At 31.3% G+C, this 19,725-nt stretch overlaps 2 protein-coding genes and 1 pseudogene across 3 annotated transcripts in view; 2 read left to right on the top strand and 1 right to left on the bottom strand.

Moving 5' to 3' along the window:
• Positions 1-2,787: 2,787 nt before the first annotated feature.
• LOC125867620 (zinc finger protein WIP6-like) lies at positions 2,788-4,376 on the bottom strand. Its single transcript, XM_049548177.1, has 2 exons — positions 3,908-4,376; positions 2,788-3,332 (listed from the first exon to the last, which is right to left on the bottom strand). Exons 1-2 carry the CDS (start codon positions 4,304-4,306, stop codon positions 2,874-2,876), a joined length of 858 nt encoding a protein of 285 aa, XP_049404134.1. The 5' UTR covers positions 4,307-4,376; the 3' UTR covers positions 2,788-2,873.
• Positions 4,377-8,672: 4,296 nt separating this feature from the next.
• The window catches only part of LOC125867611 (putative late blight resistance protein homolog R1B-17), a 60,741-nt pseudogene continuing 49,688 nt past the window's right edge, over positions 8,673-19,725 (top strand).
• The window catches only part of LOC125867614 (putative late blight resistance protein homolog R1B-17), a 73,573-nt gene continuing 63,944 nt past the window's right edge, over positions 10,097-19,725 (top strand). The window contains exon 1 of one of the 2 annotated variants that reach the window (XM_049548168.1): positions 10,097-10,259. The gene's annotated coding sequence lies outside the window, so the exon portion shown is untranslated. Of the gene's footprint in view, positions 10,260-12,035; positions 12,170-19,725 lie in introns of those variants that run through there. The other variant, XM_049548167.1, reaches the window with a different exon arrangement.

Genomic DNA, 19,725 nt, shown 5'->3' with positions numbered 1-19,725 from the left:
GCATATTGATATCAATATTAGAATTTCTAATTCCGTCACTGCTAAGAGAAAAGTGAGAGTACTCAAGAGGTAGAGAGACTAAAAATAAAAATAGTGTATGTATGTGTTTGTTGTTTTACCATACTGAAAGAGAAAGAAGGTAATACTTTGGGTGAAACCCCAAAAACAGCAACTTCCAGTGGTCCATTGTTTTACCATACTGACAAAAGTTCTCTATCAAAGTGTTAGTAGAAACCTCACTGACTCTCTATTCAGTACACCTTAGAAAAAGACTCACTATCAGTACTCTTTCAGACACACTCACAAACAAAGAAAGAAAAAAAATGAGTTAGTCTGATTATACGGTGCGAATTCAGATTAATCGAGGTCTAGCTCAATGAGAGTATATGATGACATTGGGTGGAAATCGAAAAAAAAAATGATGTGATGCACTTTCCTTTTAGGTTTGTCCTAAAAAACATAATGATTTTCTATATTTAGAAATTAAAAAAAAAACATTTTACAATTGATCAGATAATTTATAATTACATAAATATCTATTACTTTCTTTGTCTCAATTTGTGTATCATATTTTGGATTTCTTACTTTTAATTGTGAATTCTAACATGCGATCTTTAAGTTTTTTTTTTTTTTAAAAATAAAAATAAAATAGACATGCTATTTAGAAACTATGTAAAAATCATTGTAAATTACAATAATTAACAATTGAAATTCTTCCACGCGAGGACGACTTAGAGATGACTCAAATGGAAAGACTGTTTGCTCCAATAACCTAATTTCGAGAAAAGTTGATAGTCGAGCGTATCAACAGATGTTACAATAAAACGTATACATAACTTTTTTTTTGGGTAGAACTATGCCAAATGACTCGGCTTCCTCTGACTCTTCCATCATCCGGGCTCCAAAAACAAAATAAGTGATTAAAATTTACAAGGCATAAAAAATAAATACGATCAAAGGAAAAATTATTTAACTCTTAAAATTTGATTGATAGAGATGAAATATGTGTGATACATTACAAGTTACTATAAAAATTCTTTTGTTTATCAAAATCTTGATGTTCAGTCAAAATACATCACAAATGAAATATGTGTGATACACTACAAGTTACTATAAAAATTCTTTTATTTATTAAAATCTCAGTGTTCAGTCAAAATACATCACATCAATCGATATGAAAGGAATACTATAAGATAGACTGAGAGAGTGAGGGCTGTGGCAAATGCAATGCATAGCTAATCAACAGTGCATTTTTTCTGAACACATTTCTGACTATTATGTCTGTATGTCTACTCCTCTTTGTTTACAGCTTTACATCTTGCTCAATTCACTTTTAGATTCTACTACTATAACTACAACTAATACTGCTTCTGAATGACAAAAGAGACAACTCTATGCTTGGTATATTTATTTATTTTTTAATAAAAGATAATATGAGATAAAGTTAAGTTGTATAATCCTACTTTTAAAATTTAATTTCTAATATATTTAGTGTGTTTTTAATTAATTTTGAGAAAGATTCGATATTCAGGTGAGTCACCTTAATGGTGTGGTACATAGTGAATTTAATACGGCCTCCTTAACTAGAAAGGACGATGAAAGTATCTTAGATTCCACATTATGTTGTGGAATGAGGAGAGAGTCGCGTTGCGAAGCTTTGTTATAAGTTAATTTGTTGATAAAAGACACAAATGATTACCCTACCTTTGTCATATTTGAATCTCGAATTTAAAATCTTGTTCATTATACAAGTCTTTTATATATGACAGAGCCAAAAATGCTCATTAAAAAAAATTAAAAACAATAGAAGGTAACATTTGAGATTCAAACTTCCGAGGTGATGAAGTAATTTTACATGGTAATCTGCTTAGTGTAATTCTCCAACGAAGTGTATTCAATTGAAAAATTGTAATTTTTACCTAACTTTTTGCTACTAATAAAAGTTTTTGTTATGTCAAGAGAATTCAACGATTTGTATTAATTATAAAAGAAACTTGACCTACATAGTGAACAACAATATGAAATAACAAGCTAATTATAGAGTTACATACTAAAAATCCTTACTTGGAATTTTGCCAAACACAAATGTTGTTCAATCAAATTTTAACATTAATGATTCTCAGAGACAACCTGGTTTTACTAACACTCTTTGTCTTCATCATCAATTTGCCCCACCTAGAGAACATATGCACACATAAACATACATGCAAAAGAAGACAAAAAGTCTCTAGTCAAATCCCAATTTTTTGCTCTCATCACAAAAGGATAGAAAAAAAAAAGCTGTTTATGCTACACCTTTAATTTTGGGATGTGATTTATTTTTTTCTAAAACTCTATGTGAAAGTGAGATACTTTATACAGTGAACTGTTTCTTTAATTCTCCTACAACATGATAATAATAATAATAATTTCCATTATGTGGTGCATGTCCATCTCCAAAAACTCTAACAATGATTTTTTATGTTTTGCTATTTTTTGAATGTAATTTTTTGACGAAAGGAATTTAATTGGACCTTCTTCGAATGGTATAACTTTGACCATTCTCTTGCTTGAATACTTGATATAGATTAACTATACCAAACGCGTGAAATGACAAGCTAATAGAGTTACACAAATCTTCAATCAAATTATGTAACATGGTCTAGCTACATTCTTAATTTGTTCATCATCCCTTTGCCCCTCTTGAGAACATATGCACACAAATACATACTTGCAAAAGAAGTCCAAAAAAAAAAAGTTCTCAATTTTTCTTTAATTAGTCACTCCCATTCTAGCTATTTGTCTGCATTACACTCCTTGGGATGCGAAACTATCTATAGCTCTGCATGAGCGCAAGATACTTCTTGCACTGAACTGCATACCTTTTTATAAGTCTAAAGTTCCATTTCCATGACTTCATCATTATCATCTTCTTCTTCTTCCTCGTCCTCGCCTCCTTCAACATGATAATAAGAATTCTCACTATGTGGTGCATGTCCATCACCAAAAGCTTTAACATGATCTTTAAGTGACCTCTTGTGCTTAAAATCAGAACCACAAATACAAAACCAAAGTTTTCCACAATTTTTCTCATGAGTCCTCCAATCTCCTCTTACAGCAAAATTCTTCCCACATTTTCTACAATTAAATGGTTTTGCCCCATGTTTTCTTTTATAATGTGTTTGAAGAGTCCTAAAATCTTTCAATGGCTTTGATCTTGGATGATCTATGTTGTTCTTACAACCTTCAGCACAACAATAACAAGGCAACCTTAACATTGATGAAGCTTGTTTTGTCCCTTTTAGTGAATCTGGTCCCTTTCTATATTGTGATCCATGCCCCCACATATGCATCTAATAATACAAAAAAAAAGGGTCACTAGTTAATTAATTTAAGGAAAAAATGTAACATATATTGGACCAAGCAAAATTAAACTTGCCTATTTTTGGTAAGTTGGAAATTTAGGTCACTTGAAACTTGACTAAAAGTACATAGATAAGAGACAATAAAAAGACAAAATTCAAGAAGTTCAATATCATGAACCTACATATGTGGAAATTAAATTCAAGAAAATAGCATAAATATTAAGTTATGAACCTACATTTTTCAAAAAAATATAGAAATCTTGAAAATTCTGAATCTGCCTCCACATGTAAGAGAAGAGTGTGCATGGTTATATATGAGCAATTAGCACACAGAAGTAGAGCCAGAGTTTGAGACAAGTACAAAATTTGAAAAGATACTACTAGATTCTGTTGAACTCGTAAACTATACTCTAGCTCCGCTCATGTTAACATAAACACATTATATACAAGTGACAACCCTAATATATAGTCACATGTAACTAAAATTGCATTTACAAGATCTTCAACATGTATAAAAGTATATATGTATAGAGAGAGAGAGAGAGAGAAAGAATAAACTAAACCTGCATGTTGTTGAATCTGTTGAAAGTTTTGTTGCAAACAGCACAAGAGAATTGAGTAGGTCCAACAAGAATTTGGGCAGGAGTTGGAATCCAATATTGTCCATTTACTAGTGAAATATTATTATTACTATTGTGATCCCCTTTGTTTCTACTAGGATTATTGCTGTTGTTTGAACTTATTGTACTTGATGAATCAATATGAAGAGCCACAGTGACACTTTCTTGATTATTACAACTTTGAAATTCATGACAACTAGAAGAAGAAAAATAGTCATGAAAAATTGCACTATTTTTTTGGCCAGGAGGACCAAGAGAGAGGACAGTGGAAAGTTGATCATCTTCAACTAATTGATCACTAGAAGATAAATATGTGATAGAATTATTATGACTACTTTGCATGGTTAGAAATGTAGTGATCTATGAAATTTTATGGAGGAGGAGGAGACAACGGCTATATAAATAAACTAAAGTTTTTTTTGAAGAATTTATGACTAAGGGGTAATAGTAACAATAGGTGATCTTGGGTTGGGGACTTTATGCTAGGATTTTGTTTCTTTTTAGCTAAGGGGAGTAGAGGGGTGGGTGGGGGTGTGGGGGAGGGGGCAAAGATGCTAGGTTTTCTTGTCTGCCTATACTCTACCATACATACTACTATTTATACTTTTTGGTACACACCATTTTGAATAATACACAATTTTCATTATATATCTGTCTCAAATTATCTGTCATGTTTTCTTTTTTAACATGTTCCCTAAGAAAGTATAGTTATCATGCCAAAAGGTGTCGTTTTAGCAAAACTCACGCGTTGATTAAGAAATTAGTACATATGATGTGTAGTTTTCTAAACTAGAGTATTTCTGTTTAATAAATGTCTCTTCAGAATTGAACATTATTAAGAAGATGAAGTACAAAGGTAAAGTTGAAAGAACGTACTAATTTTTGTCTTGAATTTTTAAAAGGTGATACTTACTTTGGGATGAAGATGATATTAATGAGGAGAGGTTTTAATTATTTTACCTGTATTTATATCTTAAAGTACAATCTCTATCTTTTCATTAACTAAGATACAATAGTCTTCGAGAACAATTACTAGCGGGGATAAAAAAATAATAAGGGAAAAGACAATTGAATAGTAAACCAAATAAGATGCTAGATTCCCAATTTGTATTTTTAAGGCCTTGTCACTTCATATGTCTCATAGTTGTTTCCTCCTTTCATTTCTCTCTCCATTTTTATGTGTTCTCCTATGAAACGTTACATTGGCAAATACTGTACATTCTGCATATCCTACACTATTTCCCCCCCCCCCCCCCTCCAAATGGCCAATGTACCCCTCTTCTACTTCTTGTCTCTATGCCTAAGGGAAAAACCAATAGTATAATCTTTTAACATGGATTGTTTCTTTTTATTTCTTATAACTCAGTGTTCGATATTTGTATTGAGGTTTCAACTAATTCAGATTTCTATCGCGTAGGACATATTTAAGGGGTGAAGTTCTCCCTGACATGATCTTTTATATACTTAGGATCTTGAACTAGCTGAGGTCTCTGATTAAAGGTAGAAAAATTCTATCCATTTCACTACAACTCCCGATTGACTATGAATATTGTTAATTTTTAAGTTTCCCATTTTGTTTTTAAAATCTAAGGCATATTGTCTCTTTCAGATTATGTCTATCCATATGATTGTATGAGTTTAACTTTTTGTACACTAACAATGTCAATTAAATTTTATATTATTAGATTGTCGTGGGATGGATAGGAATTAATATTCCTTCATTCTTAAGTATAGATATTCTCGAGTTTGAGTGATCTCTAATACCTTACGTGATACAAATTCAAATTAATAAAAACATCAATATAAATATCGAACACCAGATGATAAATTGGAAGAAAGATGTAATAGTGCAAAAGGGCAAGATGCGGTCGCTCTGCTTTGTAGACAAGGCTCGTTCCGTACTTTACTTACGAGCTCGTGTGAAGTCATCTAAACAGCAACAAAGAAGCCTTTATTGAACTAGTTGATAGGCCTTTCATGAAAAAACACAAGTTGAGTTGATGGCTTTGTAAGTTAAATATTTTTAAAAACTGTGACTAAAATTTGCACCATAAAGCTCTTTCATTTCATTTCACTTCACTTCACTTATCCCAAAACTTTTTAACTTCTTTTAGTACGTGCAATATGCATGGGGACTTGACCTACAAAATGCTACTTCTCTTAATTTCTACTTACGAAATTAGAATTTGAAATTTATAATTTTTTTATTCTAAGTATTTTTAAGGTGCTATTAGACTCAAAATTATTTTCTCCGTTAAAATATATGGTCTAAAACAAATTTTTAGATATTTCTGTGATTATAGATCATTTTAGATATGGTAAAGGGAAAATTTCAGAGTTGAGTTATATTTAATCATAGAAATGTGACATTCATTTTCTGAACAAACTAAAAGAAAAGAAAGAATATCACATAAATTGGGATAAAAGAAATAATAATTTGTACATATTCTATAAATTTTTAAGATTCAAAATAAAATTACAATATTCGACAAAGTCTATAGTCGACACTCTAGCTCCGCACCTATATATATATAGTGGTGTTTTAGGCCAGTGGTTAGTCATATCCATAGTTATTTACAGAGAGGTTTTTTCAGATATATATAAATGCAGAACTTTGTTGGAATTTGGATTTAAGGTAATGAAAATTAACTTCTCTTTTTTTTTTTGTTTGTACGTTTTGTTTTAATATTATGATTATTCTAATCCATAAGCTAAAAACTAGAAATTTTATACTAAAAAAAAAGAGTAACCTTAGTTTAACTTAATTAAAATGAGGAAAAGACGTGAATACCTTCTTGAACTATGATCGAAATTCCAAGAACACACATTTTTTTCCCTATTTAATGGGATTCAGTTACATACGATCTTAAACTGCCAAAAATAGTGCAAATTTAACGCATATATATTTAAGATACATGAAATCCAGTGTATCCGACATATTATGTAATTATGTAAACTATCATTTCATTAAGTAATTAGCATCTATAATATCGCGTGTTTATGAAATTTCCTACCTCATGTTTATTATCAAAGTGGATTTGTCCCAAAGCTAGACAAATGCAAATAGAAGAACAGGAAAATTAGGAAAAAGATCACTCTATGTTTGTTTTAAGCCCAATTGAAGCCCATTTAGTTTTTGGTTGTTAGAGGCATACATGCCCAAGATTGGCGGCCCGAATAGTTGATATATATATATATATATATATATAATATACATCAACTTTCACATATAACAAACATAAAATCATATTTGTATGTTATAACTATAGTTTGTATAATTGTGCTCTATAGCAAATTTGTTTGCTATGAATCTTTTGATTTGTATAATTCGCTACAAACATCTAATTTTATACAAATTATTCAGTTTTGTATAAATTTATTTATACATTGTAATTTATATTATAAGATCTGTATTTGTATAATTATAAGTGTATAGGACGAAAATATATGTATTTGTATTTGTAAATACATTTTTTTCTCACTTTATATAAACACAAACACATTTTATACATTTTATACTGAAATGTATAAAATGACAAAATTGTATATCGAAAATGGCTAATTATATGCCGAATCAGATGGCAAAAAAAAGGATGTTTGCTGTGAATTACAATTAAAATAAACTATGGCTATAACATTTAATTTGAATTAATAGTTTACTATTTCATGCAATTTTCCCTATAATATAAAATGACCCCGAGCTTAAAAACAATGACATTCTTAACTATTTAGTATTCAGATCTTAATGTAACATCTTAATATTCAGATGTGTATTTAGATTCGGACCTTTGAACCTTAATGCAACATCTTAATATTTAAATATACATTCAAATTCAAATGTCTTAATATGAATAAGTTATCTACCTAATGAGCGTTCGAGAACAAATGGAAATAGTTTAATCTAGATATAAATTTTAAGTTTAGCAAACATAAAAATCAAATTTGTATGTTATAATTATAGTTTGTATAATTGCGCTTCATAGCAACGTTTATGTTTGTTATGGCTATTAATCTGTATATTTCGGTATACATATACATAAAAAATATGTATTTGGGTCTATTTGTTTATTTCGGTATACAAATAGGTCCTGCATTTGTATATTTCAGTCTATTTGTATATTTCTGTATACAAATGGGTCCTGCATTTGTATATTTCGATCTATTTGTATATTTCGGTATACAAATGGGTCCTGCATTTGTATATTTCGATATTCAAATGGGTCCTGCATTTGTATTTTTCGGTATACATGAATGACAAAAAACATGAAATGTTTGTTACAAATTACAAATAAAAGAAACTAGTTATTTCAGGATTATTATTCCACCTTCAATACAACAACAACAACAACAACATACCCAGTGAAATCCCACTAGGTGGGGTATTCCACCTTCAATGTGAGAGAAAAATAATACTACAATCTCAAAATAACTAATCCAACAAGTTATCTCATTATTTTACGCTATCATGATGATTTGGTGTAAAAACTAGTATAAATTTGGGTTGGATCTAATTAAAAATAATCTTTTAACATGGTCCAATAAAAGACTGCCACATGTAAATTTATAAAGTCAACCTTGTCCATTAGTAGATTTATCTTCCTATACCATCAGTTTTCATTCTTCAAGATTAAAAGTCCACAAAAATTCTTTTCCAATTCTTCCTAAGAGGGAAACTATAGAGTTAACACAATCATATAGCAATTATTAATCTCTCGATTTGCACTCTAAGGTAAGATTCCTTTTTAGTTTTCTATTTTTTTTTCCTTTTATTTTACTTTCTAATGAGTCAACAAATTTAAGTGACACTTTGTTGTTATTTTTTCAGAAGTTAATTTGATTAAATTTTAAATATAAATTAGATTAGATCAACTCTATACGAGTTTCCTTTTGCTTTACTCGAATTTGATGCACTTGAGCTTATGATTTTTCAAAAACAGTCTTTCTATCTCCACGAATTTCACCGGATATGTGGTTGTTTTGTTATTTCTAATATGATTGTTTGTCACAATTTTCATGTCTTAATTTATTATAGTAATGGAATATATATACTTGTATTCGTAAGATTCCTTTTTCTTTACTTAGATTTGATGCACTTGAGTTGAGGGTCTTTTGGAAACCGTCTTTCTACTTCCACGAAGTAATGATAAGAACTGCATATACTCTACTCTGACTATGTTATTGTTTTGTTAGTTCTAATTTGATTGTTTGTCGCAATTTTCATATCTTGTTTTACTATAGTAATGGAATATATATACTTATATTTGTAAGAGACGGCGCCAGAATTTGAAGTTTTTTGGACATTACATATCAAAAGGGACTCTTCCTAAAAACACAGATCAAAATAGATACTTCACCCAAACAATTTGAAATATAAAGGTATTATCAAATAGGTGAAGTGTCCATTTTGGTTCATGTTTTTAGAGAGGGTCTCTTTTGGTATGTAATATTCAATAAGTGTCAGTTATAGGGCCCGCTCCTCCTAGGAAGGTTCAGTTTAGTTGGAAAATAAGTTATCTTGAGATTAATTATTCCAAAATTAGTTATTTCAGGATTATTATTCCACCTTCAATGTAGATTCTATTTCCAACAATCGTTAAAGAGGTCAAGCTAGTTATATGGAGAATTCTGAAGAGTCTTGCATCGAACTTTATTATCCATCAATAGACGAAAACTAGTGGGGTTTGATGATGATGCACAAAATATTTTAAGTATTTGACAAGTTTAGCGGCCCGAATAGTTTATATATAATATAAAATGACCCCGATCTTAAAAACAAACATTCTTAACTATTTAGTATTCAAATCTTAATGCAACATCTTAATATTCATATGTATATTTAGATTCGGACCTTTGAATATTAATGCAACATATTAATATTTAAATATACATTCAAATTTAAATGTCTTAATCAGAATAAGTTATTGCGTTCAAGAACAAATGGAAATAGTCTAATCGATATTCTTAAATCAAGACTTAAATGGTCCGTTCAATTAAAAAATCTCTAATAATTAACAAAACTCTGGAGCAATTATTAATCTCTGTTTCAACTCTAAGGTGAGATATATTCCTTGTTAGTTTTCTTTTCCTTTTCTGCTATTTCTCATTTAATTATTTGTCACATTTTTTTATGTCTAGATTTACAATAAAGTTTAAACTATGATAAATTTGGGTTGGATCTAATCTCTTCATATACTATTAAAGTCAACTCCTAGTTCTATCTTTTTGCTACCATTCTTTTTCAATTTTGTGCAAGACAGAACCCATAGATCCTTTCAAGCACATATTGATCTCTAAGGTGAGATTCCTTTTGCTTTACTCGAATTTGATGCACTTGAGCTTATGGTTTTTTGAAAACAGTCTTTCTACGTTAGTGGTAAGATCTGCCTACACTCTATTCTTCCCACAGCCTACTTGATGGAATTTTGTTGTTGTTTTATTATTTCTAATTTGATTGTTTGTCGCAATTTTCATGTCTTATTTTACTATAGTAATGGAATATATATACTCGTATTCGTAAGATTCCTTTTCCTTTACTTAGATTTAAAGCACTTGAGTTGAGGTCGTTTGGAAACCTTCTTTCTACCTCCACGAAGTAGTGATAAGATCTGCGTATACTTTAATCTGGCTATGTTGTTGTTTTGTTATTTCTAATTTGATTGTTTGTCGCAATTTTCATGCCTTGTTGTACTATAGTAATGGAGCATATATACTCGTATTTGTAAGATTCCGTTTTCTTTATTTAAATTTGATGCACTTGAGTTGGAGGTCTTTTGGAAATAATGTCTCTACCTACACGAAGTAGTGGTAAGATCTGCGTAAATTCTGCTCTGGTATGTTTGTTTTGTTATTTCTAATTTGATTGTTTGTCACAATTTTCATGTCTTGTTTTACTATAGTAATGGAACATATATACTCATATTGATAAGACTTTAGATGTGGCATTGTTAATCATTAGAGTATATTTTTGTTAATGTAGATTTTGTTTCCAACAATCGTCAAAGAGGCCAAGCTAATTAATTATATGGAGAATTCTGAAGAGCCTTATTATCCATCAATAGACGAAGAAGTAGTGGGGTTTGATGATGATGCAAAAAATATAACTAAGTATTTATTAAGAGGAAGAAGGGAGCTGGACGTTGCCTCCATTGTTGGAATGGCTGGTTTAGGGAAAACAGCTCTGGCTAGAAAGATATACAATAGTCATTCTNTTTTTTTTTTTGTTTGTACGTTTTGTTTTAATATTATGATTATTCTAATCCATAAGCTAAAAACTAGAAATTTTATACTAAAAAAAAAGAGTAACCTTAGTTTAACTTAATTAAAATGAGGAAAAGACGTGAATACCTTCTTGAACTATGATCGAAATTCCAAGAACACACATCTTAATATTTAAATATACATTCAAATTCAAATGTCTTAATATGAATAAGTTATCTACCTAATGAGCGTTCGAGAAAAATGGAAATAGTTTAATCTAGATATAAATTTTAAGTTTAGCAAACATAAAAATCAAATTTGTATGTTATAACTATAGTTTGTATAATTGCGCTTCATAGCAACGTTTATGTTTGTTATGGCTATTAATTTGTATATTTCGGTATACATATACATAAAAAATATGTATTTGGGTCTATTTGTTTATTTCGGTATACAAATAGGTCCTGCATTTGTATATTTCAGTCTATTTGTATATTTCGGTATACAAATGGGTCCTGCATTTGTATATTTCGATCTATTTGTATATTTCGGTATACATGAATGACAAAAAACATGAAATGTTTGCTGCAAATTACAAATAAAAAAAACTATGGCTATAGAATTTAATTTGAATTAATAGTTTGCTATTTCATACGATTTTCTCTTCTTATATCAAGACTTAAATGGACCCTTCAATTAAATAATCTCTAATAATTAACACAACTCTGGACCAATTATTAATCTCTGTTTCAACTCTTAGGTGAGATATATTCCTTGTTAGTTTTCTATTTTATTTTTCCTTTTCTGCTATTTCTCATTTAATTATTTGTCACATTTTTTTATGTCTAGTTTTACAATAAAGTCTAAACTATGATAAATATTGGTTGGTTCTAATCTCTTCATGTACTTTTAAAGTCAACTCCTGGTTCTATCTTTTGCTACCATTCTTTTTCAATTTTGTGCCAGACAGAACCCATAGATCCTTTCAAGCAATTATTGATCTCTAAGGTGAGATTCCTTTTGCTTTACTCGAATTTGATGCACTTGATGGTAAGATCTGTCTACACTCTATTTTTTCCACAACCTACTTGATGGAATTTCACAGGATATATTGTTGTTGTTATGTTATATCTAATTTGATTGTTTGTCGCAATTTTCATGTCTTATTTTACTATAGTAATGGAACATATATACTCGTATTTGTAAGATACTGTTTTCTTTATTTAAATTTGATGCACTTGAGTTGGGGGTCTTTTGGAAATAATGTCTCTACCTACACGAAGTAGTAGTAAGATCTGCGTACACTCTGCTCTGTTATGTTGTTGTTTTGTTATTTCTAATTTCATTGTTTGTCACAATTTTCATGTCTTGTTTTACTATAGTAATGGAACATATATACTCATATTCATAAGACTTTAGATGTGGATTTGTTAATCATTAGAGTATATTTTTGTTAATGTAGATTTTGTTTCCAACAATCGTTAAAGAGGCCAAGCTAATTGATATGGAGAATTCCAGCATCGAACTTTGTTGTCCATCAATAGACGAAGAACTAGTGGGGTTTGATGATGATGCAAAAAATATAACTGAGTATTTGATAAGTGGAAAAAAGCGCCTGGACGTTGTCTCGATTGTTGGAATGGCTGGTTTAGGGAAAACAGCTCTGGCTAGAAAGATATACAATAGTCATTCTATTATTTGTCATTTTGATGCTCGAGCTTGGTGTTCTGTTTCACAAACATATGATAGGAGAGAGTTGGTGCTTCAGATTCTAAAACAAATTACAGGTGATCATTGTTCTAACTATGTTGACTTGGATTATCCTGAAGAGATATTGTGGAGGTGTCTATACGGAAAAAGATATCTTGTTGTATTAGACAATACATGGGATGTCAAGGCATGGGATGATTTTTATGGATGTTTCCGTGATTGTGATAATGGTAACAACTAGAAATAAACAGGTGGCTATGTATTCTAAGTGGTTTAGTGATCCTTATTCACTTCCATTTCTAAATGATGAAAAGAGTTGGGAACTATTGCAGAAGAAAGTATTTCAACTAAGGAACTCGTGTCCTTTGGAGCTAGTCAATGTAGGACAACTAGTTGCCAAAAAATGTAAAGGAATACCTTCTTTGATTATCATGATTGCTGAAATTCTTTCAAGAGAAAGAGAAGCGTCTTCGTGGCTTAAGGTTGCATATGATATAAGTTCTTATGTTTCCGACACGGAGATGAGCATGAGGACGATACAATCAAGTTATGACCATTTACCGGACCATTTAAAGCCTTGCCTTCTCTACATGGGATTGTTTCCTAAAGATTACGAAATTCCAGTGTCTGATCTACTCAAGTGGTGGATAGCTGAGGAGTTTGTGCAGAACATTGACACGTTGAAGCTAGAAGAATTATCAGATATTTGCTTGCGTGATCTTGTTGGCAGAAACCTCGTAGTGGTTTCTAAAAAAAGGTCGAATGGTAAAATGAAATGCTGCATCGTTCTTGATCAAGTTCGTGAGTTTTGCTTGAGAAAAATTACAGAAGAAAAGTTCATGCAGCTCATAGTGCCGTATAGTTATCCAGATCAACCCGAAGAACAAAGGTTATGTATGTACATACAAGACCGTACTATGACAAGTGATTTCAAGGAAAGTGATCAGGAATTCATTGTTCATCCGAAATTCAGTATATTGGACCGTAAGAATCCTTTCCGTTTGCTTAATAACTTAAAACTGGTTCGGGTTTTACATTTATTGGATATCTACTTGGACAATTCTTTGCCTNATATCTACTTGGACAATTCTTTGGCTGCTACATTTCAGTCATTCCCTCACTTGAGGTACCTTGCAATTCTTGTTAAAGCATTTGATTGCAAATGGGTGTCACACCTACTTCATCTACAAACTTTGCTGGTTCGTTCATCTTATATAATGATATCCTCTTCTATATGGAAAATGTCAAAGTTGAGGCATGTGGACATAAACGAATTTCCCATTACAATATGGGAAGAAGATGATGATATTGTGTTAGATAACTTGAAGACTATTGGAATGTGTTCTATGTCCGTGGGTGACATGACTCGAAAGTTTTGGGACAAGCTTCCAAATCTTGAAGAACTCAGGCTCCACATTAATGAATTTGGTTATTCAAGCTCTGCATTGATGAATAATTTGGATATTATTTTCCCCTCGCGTCTCAAGTGTTTGTCCCTCAGTGAAATTTTCCTAACGGATGAAATAGTTTCAAGTATTGCAGAGTTGGAATACCTTGAAACTCTTAAATTGTCCGAGATATACTTTGCAGGGGAAAAGCATTGGGATGTTAGTGATAACACGTTTGTACAACTCAAGTTTTTGAGTTTACATTGTGTTTTTATGACCAAGTGGAGTTGCTCAGAGGATTCATTTCCTTGCCTTGAATGTCTTTTTATAGAAAGTTGTCCCAAGCTTGAAGAAATTGAACCATTGCAAGTTGTTGGCAATTCAGCTGTGGATACATCATTTCCCCTACTTAAGAAACTCCTCATAAAAGATTGTGAACAACTTAAGGAGATTCCTTTTAGCTTCGCGGATATTCCAGCAATACAATTGATTGAACTGATCAATTGTAATGAGTTAGTTCACAATTCAGCTCGGAGCATTAGAGAAGAGGTAGAAATTACTCAAGGATATGACAGACTCCGACTTCATATCACCAAGAAATACTAAAGATGGTAAGTGATTTCATATTGTCAGCTACATTGTATGTACAAGGCAAAAGTTATTTCTTCATATTTTGGCCCCTTACACCTTGTTTGTTGTTGTGTTGTGTTGTATCGTACTGCAATATTCTAATGATCAATACAACATTTGGATTGATTGTATCATTCTCCATTGTTTCATAAGGTCACACATCAAGAATTTGAATGATAAACCTACAAAAAAAAGTAGGGTACCGCTAGAACTACTATGCAAAAAGTAGGGTAAAAGATAAAATATGATTATTAAAGAGAAGAAAACATTGAGTTAACGACACGATCAACTAAATCGGTTGTTACATAAAATGAAACTTTGCATCGTTTCCTAACGATAGATTTAAATAGTACGATAAATAAATTTTTTTTACTTTCTGAAATTTGCATTGAAATAGGATGAACATTACATTTATTAATAACAGCTAAGCCAAGAACAACATCTCGAAAATACTGAAGAATCATTCGATTAAACTACAAGAGTATGCAGATAGAAGAACCATATGAGAACTCAGGTTAAAAATGACCTCAGTAGCTACTTACTATTGACGACAACCTTCGAATTTGAACTGCAAATACTAGACTATGTATACTTCCTCATTGAACAGCTTCTTCCAAAAATAAGAAGGATAAAACAACAATATACCTGCACAAAACCTTAGTCGAAAATTCTCTCCCCTGTTGATAGTACTAGAAATACAAAAGAGCTGAAAATGCAACTATCGTTAGCAGTGAAATTTTCCTAACGGATGAATTAGTTTCAAGTATTGCAAAGTTGCTATGCCTTGAGACTCTTAAAAATATCCGAGATATACTTTACAGGGGAAAAACATTGGGATCTCAGTGATAACACGTTTGTACAACTCACGTTTTTGAAATTACATCGTGTTTTTATGACTAAGTGGAGTTGCTTAGAGGATTCATTTCCTCGCCTTGAATGTCTAGTTGTAAAAAATTGTTCCAAGCTTGAAGGGATCCCGGATACCTTTGCAGAAATTATATCATTGTGATTGATAAAAGTTATCGATTGTAGCGATTCTGTTGGCATTTCAGCTGTGAAGATTAATGGAGTAATAGAAGACAATTGTGGGATCTCGATCCAAGTTGATATCTCAAAGAAAGACAAATGATGATGGTAAGTGATTTCATTCATTATTGTCATGTTTTTGCATATTAAAAAAAACATTTCTTCCTTGCATATTAAAGTTCAGGTGTGCAGAATAAACTATGTAATGTAATCCCACAAGTAATTAAGGTCTGGAAAAGATAGGATGTACGCACACCATACTCCTACTTTTCTGGGGGGAATATTGATCGGTAACATAACTTTTAAGCTATGCCAATTGTGCTACATATTGCATCGACATCATACTTGTCAAGAAATAATTTAACCAAAATGTCATTTTTATATAACGTTATTGTTTTTGAGTGCTCTCTAGCTAGCTACTTCCTTTCGCGGTGTACTTCATTCATATTTTTAACTTTATCTTTATATACCATCCACCTAGATGTGATCTCCGAGCAGCAGAATCATTCATTGGACTTGTGAACTTCTAGTCAGAGGATACATCAGATGAAAGGTTCTGGTTTGTGGATTGATTTACATTTTAGCAAGCTGCTATTGTCCGGAATATATCAATGTCTATCTAGTTTTGCGCTTTGTAACGCTACGTTCTGAATACTTATGTATTGTCAGAGACGGAGCCAGAATTTGAAGCTTATGTATTCTGATTTTTTATCAATGTGATCTGAAGTATTAATTGTCATGTTCACTGTTGTTATTTGCTGATGGAAACTATATGTGTGTATTGTATACTAGAAAGGCAGCACGGGCCCAACATTTTATACTTTTAGAAATGGTCAATTTTGAATGATTTGATCGCGAAGAACAGTAGAAAATAATGAAAAACTAACACATTTGAGCTGATGCTAGACCATTAGCATATGGATACCATATTAGTGAACTCATTGGCGTGCTGTAGATGCCTTAATAGAGTGTATAAGAGTAGCAGTCAATACAAATTAACTTAGGTATCCTGCTTACAAATGTGCATTTAGCTGACTGGACTAAAATGCCAAATCAAAGTTAACTTTATCAGATGCTAATTCAACCCTAAATTAAAGAGGAAACATTCAGAACTAACATTCTTGCTAAACTCCTTCATTTCTTAAGGAGCACAACTTATTCTCGTAACTGATAGTGTCAAAAGTCTCCATTCATAATTTTACTGCAATTGATACACGAGGATCAGGTAGTCTCTTTGTCTGCAATTTGTCCAACAAATAAATTATAACAATCCACTTGTTCGTCCATTTTGTCAGTAATGCATATGGTACAAATTTTTGATACACGTGAATAATTGATTGAATCTTTTTCCTAACCTCCAAACTTGAGAGGAGAAGTTTCTATCACCACAAAACACTAACAACATGAAACTGCAAAGACAATTAGTTGTTGCTCACTCCACTCCACGCCTGTTAACTGATGTCATCGTGAAAGAGCTACAAGTGAATTAAAAATATCTCCAAAAGTAATCTCCAAAAATGATCTTGTTTATACACTTTAGGCTACTATTTGTACTACTCTTTGATGCAGTGTTAAAGTTTTATTTTACCAACAATGCTGCTTTATTTCAATTAGAATCATTCAGGTGACAAAATATTTACACAACAATAATGATTTAAGAAATTAGCTTGTCCCCTCAAGACACAATCATTTATGTGTGAAAGAAGAGAAAATTGATTTCCATTAAATATCATTATAGAACATGTAAATCACCTACCATATCCAATTGAGTCCTTTTTATTGATAGGGAACATGAAGCTACCTGTAAACTCAGCGGGAGAAGTTTCTATTACCATAGAATACCAACAACATGGAAATATACTTTTTATTGTAGCACTCGTGTCAGGGTCTCTGAACCTTTAAACTTCTCAATTTAAGAACTAAATCACACCAGCAAATTAGAAAATATACTTTGAGATCAAACTTTTACTATGAGTGTCATCATTCTTGACCTCTATCACCCTAAAACTAAAAATTTGAATCAACTTTAAAATCAAGTATTCTATTTAATCGGACAAATATATGGGCAAGACATTTTAAAAACTTGAAGACTTCTCATTTTGAAAAAAAAAATCGTTCTACTCCTTCAAAAGTGCTATTTTAAGTTCTAACAATGGGGTGTAAGCTTCACTAACCTTGTTACGTAGTGCGGAGTCTTCCAATAGCTTTTACTGGAAAACATTTGGTTTAGTAGATTTTCTTCCGAATGATAGAGAAGTTAGGATTCATGTGAATGCATTTTGAATGATCTCCTCGTACACTATATTAGATGTAGAATGATCATCTGCATCTTCTATTGTCGATGGACATATTAATAATTTGACATCTTTTGGAACTGGGATGTCAACAATGGCTTCTGAGACATTTGATATTGTTACATTTCTTCTATCGATTGACACATTTCAAAAAGGACCTTCCAATCATGCTAGCGACATCAACAAAAACACGAAGATAATTAGATACATAAAAGGCAGAATACTTAAAGACCATCCTGAGCTTGACACATTTCATTACCTCTCCTAAACTATCAGTGGTCTTAAAATTAGGTTGTTCAAGAAGTTCATAATTAATTTTATCGAGCTTTCACTATCTATGATCAGAAATGCATCTCTAGCAACCAACACGATAATATGAACATAAGAAACGACTCTAGGGCATTCAGCTTCAACTAATCATTAAACAGAAGCCTCTCAATGTCATATTAGGTGTGCTTGCTTTTTAGTACGATTTCTACTACTTGAAGTGAAGTTAAAAGGCATATATCCAACACTACAAAGAAGCAAAACAGTACTAGGTACAAAGCAAATTCAGTAAGAACATAAAGAAACTCTGTATGTGAAACAAGGCAAAAATCATTAATCCGTCATTTTTATTTATGTATCATAGTTTGTCTTGTCTGGAGGCGGAGTTCAAGAAAATAAGGACGACTTTCAAATTTTAAACAAACTTCATCACCAAAGAACCCATCCAACATAAGAAAGTATTTTTATTTTTTTTTGCACAATTTTCATTGCTGATTGAACCAATTTCATTACCCATTCACCAAATTTCCATTTCCTATAAATCAGTGAAACAGACAGAGAAGGAATTCCCCAAAAGTAAGAAAATGAAAAAACAGAAATTCAATGAGAAAGAAGAATGAACACGAGAGAAGAGAAGAAGCAGATACACCGGAAAGGAGATGAAAAAACTCACCAGTTTCAATTTTGAGACAAAGATACAGATTCAGAGTTGCTTCAAATGAGACCTTTCGAGTATATGCAGATGCAATTTGTGTTGTACTTCCACGTGTTGAGGAGCCAATCAAATTGGGCCAGAAATGAGAAAACCTCTACAGTACAATGATAATATGCAGTGTTCATCCTTTTACTTAAGTATAACTCAAACAACATGTTAGTACAATTCAATAATGCAGTGTTAGTCCTTTTCTTGTTGGCTTATATATAAGGGTAATAATATATGAAAGTATCTACAGTAATTTCTTAATTACTATCTCTGTCTCAATTCAAGTGTCTTAGTTTGATTGGACACGAGTATAAGAAATAAAGTTAGAATTTTTTTTTAATCTTGTGGTCTTAAATTAAAGATGTATGTTATATTTTCAATCTCATGTGGTTTTAAACTTGTCAGGTTGAGTGTTGGAGTTGAAAATTTTACTAAATATAAAAAGGTACTTTTTTTGTACGGACAAAAAGAAAAAATAAGACATTTAAATTAGAACGGAGGAAGTTATAAGTCTCAAGAATATTGAAGAATTTTATCAACACTACG

This window comes from Solanum stenotomum, chromosome 6, assembly GCF_019186545.1.
Source record: "Solanum stenotomum isolate F172 chromosome 6, ASM1918654v1, whole genome shotgun sequence".
In the NCBI taxonomy this organism is placed as follows: domain Eukaryota; kingdom Viridiplantae; phylum Streptophyta; class Magnoliopsida; order Solanales; family Solanaceae; genus Solanum; species Solanum stenotomum.
The sequence above is the reverse complement of the archived record's forward strand: the minus strand, read 5'-3'. Positions and strand labels throughout refer to the sequence as shown.